We start from the raw sequence: 8816 nt of genomic DNA, 5'->3' as shown, positions 1-8816 counted from the left end.
GATACTACTTACCTTCAAAGGGTGAAAATTCTTGGTGGTTTAACCGAGTGTAGCTAAAATTGAAGTGTTTTACTAGTTAAAGTCTAAAAGCTACCGACCTCAACAAGAAATAAATGATTATCAGCCCCACCTGATTCAACCGTCAATTCATGACGACATCTTTTTATGATGTCGCAGACATTTAACAACCCTTTAACATGTTGGACCCACTAATAAACCGCATTAGTTTACTACGTGTCCAGATAAGATTCTGCGACAATTTTAATACTTCAAGCCTCCACCCTATTAAATATCATTCTATTCTTCTCTTAAAATTCTTCTGAAACTGAAATAAACTGCGATTTTTTTTTTCTGTATAAAGAAATCTGTTCTGTAAATTATTTTAGGGGTTACTGGAAACGCAGAGTTGAATTGACGTGATTTGATACAAAGAAACAAAATAATCGAGAGAAAAATAAAATGGATTGTGAAAGTAAAGAAAATGGTGTTTGTGTAGAAGAAGTTAATGGTGGTTTAGATATTTGGAGTTCAAGCAAGAATTCTTCTTCTTCTCCTTCTTCACCACCTAATCATATTGTTGTTATGGTTAATGGAATTATGGGAAGGTTTATTAATTTTGTTTAATTCATGTATTAGGTTTTTAATATTGTGCTTTTTATTCTTTAAATCTAACTTTATTTTTGTTGATTTTTTAAGTTGATGATGGGTGTTGAAATTCATATTGTTAAGGCTTTGTAATTTTGATTGTTTTTCTTTTTGACAGTTCTAAGGATTGGAAATTTGGGGCTGAGCAATTTGCTAAAAGTCTCCATGATTCAGTGATTGTTCATTGTAAGTAAGGTTTTCATTTTCCTTCCGGTACAAGTAAAATAAGATCATTTATCTAGGCAGAAATTGTTTTGGGATTTCTCATTGGGTTGGTTAAGGCTCGGATTATATATAATGCAGATGCCCCTTTTAAGTTTATCTGTTGGGGCTAAATCATGCTTTGGGCAGTTGGTTCTTGACTTATCAGTTTGGGTTGTGCACCAGTAGATGCCTCTTCGGTTGGGTGTTGATACCCACGAGGACACGGCCTGAGTTTAGACCTCGTCACTGTATCCTAATTCCTATTTACCAATCAATATGTAAAATGTAATTGGGCTGTGCATCTACAAACACGAACCTTAACGTTTAGCTCGATAAGGATTGTGTCAATATTTGTAGTTCAATATTGTTGAAGTACAAAGTTCACTTTTCAATGATGTCTTAAAACTTGACATTGAGGGTATCTCTATCCATCTTTATGTTGTTGTAGGATGCCTTGATCGACAGATTATTTCAGTTGAGCTTAGGTTGATTATCTTTTTCCTCATTTGCTAACATGTAATGCAGGTAGCGAACGCAATGCATCACGGTTGACGTTAGATGGTATAGATGTTATGGGGGAACGTTTGGCTGAGGAGGTAGATTTCGCCTTTTGATTTTATATTTCTTATCACTAATGAATTCTTTGATATGACAAGTGGTCATTTCCGGAAAAAATAATCCGCGTAAACCTTGACTATTTGTACACTTGGTTAAAAAAAATGCAATTTCTAGGTGTTGGAAGTGATTCAACGTAAACCAGAAATACAAAGGATTTCTTTTGTGGCACACTCTTTGGGTGGACTAGTAGCAAGATATGCCATTGGAAGACTTTATAGACCTCCTAGTAGGGAAAATACAGAAGACGGGTCTAACAAATTATCTGATGGGTATTCAGGAGGTACAATATGCGGCTTAGAGGCGATGAATTTTGTTACTGTGGCATCTCCTCATCTTGGTTCAAGGGGTAACTATCATGTATGCTCGTCTTTGCTTTCTATTTATGAATTCTTAATTTGGTTCTGCTTAGTTGAATGATTCATATGTTGTAAGGATTGAAAGTTGGATATTATACTTTTTCTCAAATTAATCCGAAGTAGGGTGTCATAGTTAGATAGGTTCTCCATCGACCTTCAAAAGACATTTTCTTTCTCTTTCCTTTGATGTATTTCCTCTTAGTGGCTTCTTCCAATATGGTTATAGCCTGTGACTATGTACATAAAACATAATTGGCGATAGTCTTGTAGCTTCACTACGAAAGGGGGAACTAGGTTTTTATGCACCTTGGTGAACCATATTTAGGAAGATGCAGAAAGCCAAGAACCTGGAGTTGACTTCGATAGGTAGTCCAAGAGTGCAGGTGTTGTCGGTAGCGAGATATAATTGCTAACATTGGATCAAGAACAATGATTTTAGATTGAGAATTGGGAAATACTCTCCCTTGGTGAACAAGGCTGAAGCCTACATCATGTTCCCCTTATTTCAGATAGAGAATAAATGCCAGAAGGTTCTCTATGAAAACCTGAGGGTCATGACTCACATCCTCTGAAAAGATGTTTGAATGGCTCTCACAGTCTGTTTAGTGACTGGTGTTAAGGAGTATTGATGGCTGTAAGATTTATTTGTAGGTTTTTTGGATCAAGTCTTGGATTATGTGTTCAAAATCTAACTATTTTTTTTTAAATGTGATCAACTTTACATGATTCCGTCATGATTTCTTAGTATGATCTTAGATTGGTATCACTTCTTGTGTCTACGTTGTCGTAATACTAAAGTGGGCAAGGTGTGCTGTCTCTGGTCAATTCCATTTTCACAAATAAATAGATTATAGTATGAAAACATTGTCTGATCTATCGGATAAGATTGAGCCACCATGGAAGTGGAAACACTAACTTGTTGGTTAAATTCTCTCTTTTACAGTTTGCTAGTATGGGACAGGGTAATGTTTTAAAAGATTGCAAGACTACTATTACCATAATTAACGACCACTTAACCATATAGATATCCAAGGTCACTGATTGTTAATGGGTATCTGTTTTATTGGAAAAAGCTACTAATATCGGAAATGGAAATAGATAAATCCAATATGCATCATTTTATTTGATGATTTTTTCTTAGATGTGATTACTTGGTTATTCTTCCATGACAATTCTTTTCATTTGCAGGTTCCGTTTCTTTTTGGTCTAACTGCATTGGAGAAAGCTGCATCTTGTGTTGCTCATTGGATCTTTAGGAAATCAGGCCGCCATCTTTTTCTTACAGATGCCGAGGAAGGGAAACCTCCATTACTTCGATGCATGGTGGAGGATAATGGGGACCTTTATTTCATGTACTTTAGCTCCCATCCTTGGCGTTTCTTTTTAAAAAAAAATTAGTGAATCAGCAATACACTCAGTTCTTTTGGATATTTAAAAACAGGATCTAATAGTACGCACACTGCATCTGTTACAGATCTGCCTTGCGGGCATTCAAGCGCCGAGTTGCATATTCAAATGTCGGCTATGACCGTATCCTTTTCAAGGAAAAAGTTTCAAATTCTATGTTCACTTCTTCTCGTTTATCTTCTAACTTACCTTTTTATGGTATTCTATTTTCCATACTAAATTTTGTTTAGATATCGTGGGTTGGAGGACGTCATCTATTAGACGAACCAGTGAACTTCCAAAGGTGATCTTCTATGTTTTCGTTTTGCATTCACTGGTTGTGCTTTTTCAAATGCAGTACACTTTAACACGTAGTCTTATTTTTCTAGTGGGAGGATGCTGTTAGTGAGAAGTATCCACATATTGTATACGAAGAGAGATGCAAAGCTAGTGATAGTGGAAAGTGTGTGACAATAGAAGATAAAGACTCGGATGTGTTAGAAGGTTTGGGAACTTATGATTAGTTGCTGTATTCACCTTCTCAGTAATGTTTTACCCAAACGGGGAATTTGTCTTTGGTTATAATGTCTCCGTGCATGATCTTTATAAAACAGAGGCTATAGTGACGGGTCTGTCTCGTGTGTCATGGGAAAAGGTCGATGTTAGCTTTCACACCAGCAGGCAGAGGTTTGCAGCACATAATGTCATTCAGGTCTCTCTCCCTCTCTCGTTTGTGTTAAGCCGTAGTTTCTGTTATGAAATTACATGTATCATTAATCTTATTCTGTTGAACCAAATTACGAACTAGTTCTGAATATTGGTACAGGTCAAAGATAACTACATGCACTCAGAAGGGGCAGATGTCATACAACACATGATTGATCATTTCCTTGCCTAAAAAGCAGCATTCTCTTAACTGTTGATGCAGCGGCCCCATCATTCATGATCGTAAAAGCACTAGTCCGATTATTCACGTTGATAAAAGCACAATTGTGGTTAAGATGATATAATCACCACGGCCATGATTGGAGTTGTTATCAAAGAGGTTATTGCTGCTAAGAATTGGAACTCTCTTCTGTAAATTGAGGCCCACATTCTTAAGGTGTTTGTACTTTCAGCTGGTTATTCCTTGGCGATTCTTCTATTTGATTCATTAATTGTCAAATGTACATAAGAAAATTTATATTTTATAGTCGGTGAGAAAATGCCGATAAACTAAGCAATTTATATTTCATGCAGCTCCCGAGTTAGGGACCTGTTCTGATCAAAACAAAAAACAAAAAAGTTAGGGACCTGCTAATAGACCTGATGTTCCAAGTGTTACAGTAGCCAACTTCAAAGTTCTCAAAAAAAGAATAGGTTCGGTTAGGAACCTGTCATCTAGCTGAACTCTGTTGTTTCATTTCCGCATTGCATTACTCTATGATCTATCTTAGACAGAGACGGCCTATTACAGATGAAGAGACATCTATACTAACACAAAGTTGACATCTATCCTAACAGTGTCCGACGTTAGGTAGGTCAGGCAGTAAGACCAAGTATTTCATGGTTCTCTTTTTTCGGTCCAAACAATAGGTTCTAATGACTTTGCTAATACGTTATCTTTATACAAGATAGTAAGAATGTGTAAGTTTCTGATAGGAGCCAACTCCCAAATAATCTTTGTTCGAACTATTGATGTTGTGAAATGTTACAAATGTAGCCCAAGTTCTCCAGCTGCATCCATGGGAAGTTGATGCATGAAATTTCAGATTTCACTGGTTAGATTAGGAGCCTGCCAATAGATTTTCAAGTTGCAACCATTGAGGCTAAAATCCCTCGTCAGGTTTTCCATGACATTAACCCTGAGTCCCAGAAGACAATAAAACTGGGCTAAAATCCCAAGTCAGGTTTTCCATGACATTAACCCCGAGTCCCAGAAGACCATAAAACTGGACGAGATTTAATAAAACCGATGGACACACATTAATATCAATATGTTCCTTGGCAAAAGCAAGTATTACACAACCAACTTTCTTAATCCAAAAGCATTTTATTTACAATCCTGATATACATCTCAGCAGATTTTCTGAATTCGTGGATCAATAATTCTGTTGCCAGTATATGCAAAGTTGAATTTGATTATAAAAACATATCATTCTTCACTAAGTTTGAACGCTTTACCATTTAGGTGCTGACGTTATTCACATGCTAAATAAGGAAGGGATTACTTGCAAAGCAACGATAGACCTTTCTACAGTCCAATTAGTTTCACTATGGTATTTTGGACCGACTGAAGAAGTTGGACTGATGATTTTCCCATAATTGTTTTAATTTGGGAATGTGTCTTCAAGTAAGGCACAACATATTCCTTCATGCCACTACGAGATATATGGAGATGGTTACCAGGAACACTAACATATTTAACTTTTCCAGCGTCGTCCAAAGTTTTCAAGCCTATCCAGTCCTCAGTGTAAAGTGGAGTCTGCAGGAAGAATGAACTCGAATGATAGTTGCATGGAATGAAGCGGCTTATTTGATGAATAAGTAGAGTTTAGGTTTCTCATAAGTTCACTAGCAGAATCCTTACCTGTTGAGGAGGCAAAACTGGCTCAAAGGCACCGTCTGGATAATATCCAAACCAGGCGGTTTCTTTTGGTATCAAAATTGTATCATGCTCAAACTGATCACATACACAAAAATGGGACATCCATTAGCTATACGAAGGGGGGGAACAAACATAGCAAGAACATCTTTAGACTTACCATGATAAGAACCAGATTTTCTAGGCTAGTGAACCGACTCTTGTATGTTGAGTTTCTGGCTGTAGGAAGTTCGTTGTTAATCTTGGGAAGAAATCTACATCCTTTTAAGTAGTCAGGAATATCCTAGAAAGAAATAATATTCTCATTAGCACAGTATATTAATAACGAGTCTTCTCCTTGGGTTACAGAAATTGTTCTGTACTGATGCTCTAAAAATCAAACTTGTTTGTTCATAGAGCAGCTTAAAGAGATAGACAAAAAACCTAGTCCAGTATGGACCAACAATTATAATACTGCATGATAAAGAACTTTACTCACAGTTGGAATTTTGAGATAACCACTGGGTGCCAAATGATCCTGCAATAACAGCATCAGAGATACATAACAGGGTCAACAAAATTAATTTGATTATTAGAAATAAAAAAAATAGCTTTCTCTGAGAAAATAATAAAACAACTACATAGAAAAGAGAATCAAGAAAACCTGGACATAAGGTGTGTAAATCTCCAACTTCATTAGGTTGTCTGCAAGATTACACATGAAGCTAGACTGCTAAAAAAAGCAGTGTTAGTAAGCTTAACCAATAACCACTATTAGTCTTTGATGGACGTTGTTGGATAGAGTGATTTCCACTATCGATCTCTAACAATACTATGATAAAGATCCCACTGAATGTGTTCAAGCCCCCATATATATATATATATACTTCTTATATCTTGTAATGTTAACAAAAAGCGAAAGAGAACTTACTCCACAAAATGGTATAGAAGCAGTACCAGCATGAGGACCACCAATTGAAACGAAATTCTTAACCTACAGAATTATGGAAAATGTGCCAAATATCATTCATCTAAACAGTGAACCAAGTGATTCAAGTTGTTCACAAAAAAAAAGATCGAGTTGTGTATTGCTACGATGATATAAAATCCAATGTTAAATTGGACACTGCTAACAGGTGTCAGACATGGAGAGATACATTGGACGCGGCAGATCCAATGTATATGTGCTTTCCTTTAAGTTATTTGATCCGTTAAAGCTATACTTGTTGCATTTACATAGAAGGAATTAATTTAGAAAATAAATATAATCTTAAAAAACAGTTAACTGCAACTACACATACACAAGCATCTACTTATCATGTGAAAGAAACCCAAGGAAGTGTCCGTAATGTCAAACATGTTGTCCACTTCTGGCATGGAAAAATCAAGAGTCAGTGTATAGTACTCTTGTTACAGTGCAAAATCTAGTGGTTTGAAAAATGTCAGATAGTTATGCCAATATGCAGCATAGGAGCATTGAATGGACCTTTCACTGTAAAATTTTGAATAGTTGAATCAAACCCCAATTGCGGACCAATACAATACATGCATATTAAATGCAGTAGCTAACGTTTACCACAGATATTATCCTGCGCCCTATAGCTTACCACAGATATTATTCTCCAAGAGCAATTTTTATGTCAACTACAAGTGACTACTTAACAAAAGAATAAGGACGTCCTTAATTTAGAAAAATGTAAGAGGAAAACGGATAATTTATGCAAAGAAAATCTTACAGGTGGCCCTCCGTCACACAATTCAATAACTGCGCGGCCTATTATGTTACCCTGTCAAAACAGCAAAAAGGTTTTAAGATCTCCATCCATATATTGCACCTTAATGAATAGAAGCACTAATTAGCATTTCTTAATACAATCTATAGTCATATAACTCAGAAGAGTATGCAATTGCAATATAATCACCTGTGAGAGTCCAACTATGTTGTAACCGTCACTAAGCTCTTTCATTTTTTTCACCTGTAAATCCAGATGTCCAACAACGAACTTAAAATGAACACTTCTTAAGATTTCAAATGCACATCCACCATGTTAGCAAAACAACTGTATCACCTTATCACAAACAATTAGGGTCTGCAAACACAAAGAAAATATAAACGAGGATTATAAGACAATGAATAACAGAATCGACAAGCAATCACGATTTGTAGTGCTGCACTTACCTGATCTATAAGAGGCGTATACCAAGAATCCCATGATCCATCTCCAATTTCTCTACATAAATGGGAAGGAAAATTAAAGAGTATAGATCCTTAAACATCAAAACACGGGCTTCAAACAAACTCATAGACCTTGTCTCTAGCTCTCAACATGCAATCTTTAAACTAAATGAGAAAAATGGTTGTGAGAGCATACTTACAGGCAATGGCCTTCAGAACCAGACCAGGTACTAAGAAGCTCGGTGAATTGCGAGATTCCTCCATTCGAACATTTATCTCCAATTCCTGCAATAACATATATAATAAATCCCTCTGAATTCATAATCCTAAACTCAAAATATATGAGGACGATATTGGATCTTGAAGTATGTATACCATGTAAAACGATAAAAGGAAGAGAAGATGAGAAGGGTATTAGTGAAATTAAGGTCAAAGTAATGATAATAGAAATGATTGGTAGTTGCAGAGAAGCAGCCATTGTAGCTGCAGAGAAAATACTAACTAGATTCCTGATCTTTGCAGGAATCGAGGGTTTCAAATAAATTTAGGAATTTAAATTTCTCCAACAACTTTTGGTGTTGAGGATCACAAACACGAGAGTGGGGGGAACTGTATCTCTTGTTACCAAATTAGATAGGATTGTTTTTTAAGATGTACCCCACATCGGTAGACAGATGACTGGGAGTTACGCCACGAATTATCTAGGTTTTCCTTACTTACACATCTTTTGAAGCATGAATATTTACCGATATTTACCGCATTTGTTTTCCGTGTTGTCCACCCACTCACGATTCCATAACGAACCTACTTCAAATAGGCTAGGAGGGAAAGAATGGATTTTAGGAGGGAAAAAATTAGACTAAATTCA

At 36.2% G+C, this 8816-nt stretch overlaps 2 protein-coding genes across 3 annotated transcripts; one reads left to right on the top strand and one right to left on the bottom strand.

Moving 5' to 3' along the window:
* The first annotated feature begins 305 nt into the window (after positions 1-305).
* On the top strand, positions 306-4518 carry LOC113302555 (putative lipase YOR059C). The gene is made up of 10 exons (XM_026551484.1): positions 306-605; positions 764-831; positions 1375-1445; positions 1582-1824; positions 3012-3175; positions 3298-3353; positions 3461-3513; positions 3599-3713; positions 3824-3921; positions 4036-4518. Exons 1-10 carry the CDS (start codon positions 460-462, stop codon positions 4105-4107), a joined length of 1086 nt encoding a protein of 361 aa, XP_026407269.1. The 5' UTR covers positions 306-459; the 3' UTR covers positions 4108-4518.
* A 632-nt stretch (positions 4519-5150) lies between these two features.
* Positions 5151-8581, bottom strand: LOC113302552 (palmitoyl-protein thioesterase 1-like). Of its 2 annotated transcripts, none has more exons than XM_026551482.1 (12): positions 8324-8581; positions 8149-8233; positions 7952-8003; positions 7842-7862; positions 7695-7748; positions 7509-7559; positions 6704-6766; positions 6437-6505; positions 6272-6310; positions 5954-6076; positions 5779-5871; positions 5151-5673 (listed from the first exon to the last, which is right to left on the bottom strand). In XM_026551482.1, the coding sequence occupies exons 1-12, from the start codon at positions 8424-8426 to the stop codon at positions 5443-5445; spliced, it is 984 nt and encodes a 327-aa protein (XP_026407267.1). In that variant the 5' UTR covers positions 8427-8581; the 3' UTR covers positions 5151-5442. The 2 variants fall into 2 exon arrangements, with proteins under 2 accessions (XP_026407267.1, XP_026407268.1); XM_026551483.1 differs by having other exon boundaries at positions 6437-6502; positions 8324-8580.
* Positions 8582-8816: the final 235 nt, after the last annotated feature.

This window comes from Papaver somniferum, chromosome 8 (assembly GCF_003573695.1).
Source record: "Papaver somniferum cultivar HN1 chromosome 8, ASM357369v1, whole genome shotgun sequence".
NCBI classification, from domain to species: Eukaryota; Viridiplantae; Streptophyta; class Magnoliopsida; order Ranunculales; family Papaveraceae; genus Papaver; species Papaver somniferum.
Note: the sequence above shows the minus strand (reverse complement) of the source record. Positions and strands in the feature narration are given on the sequence as shown.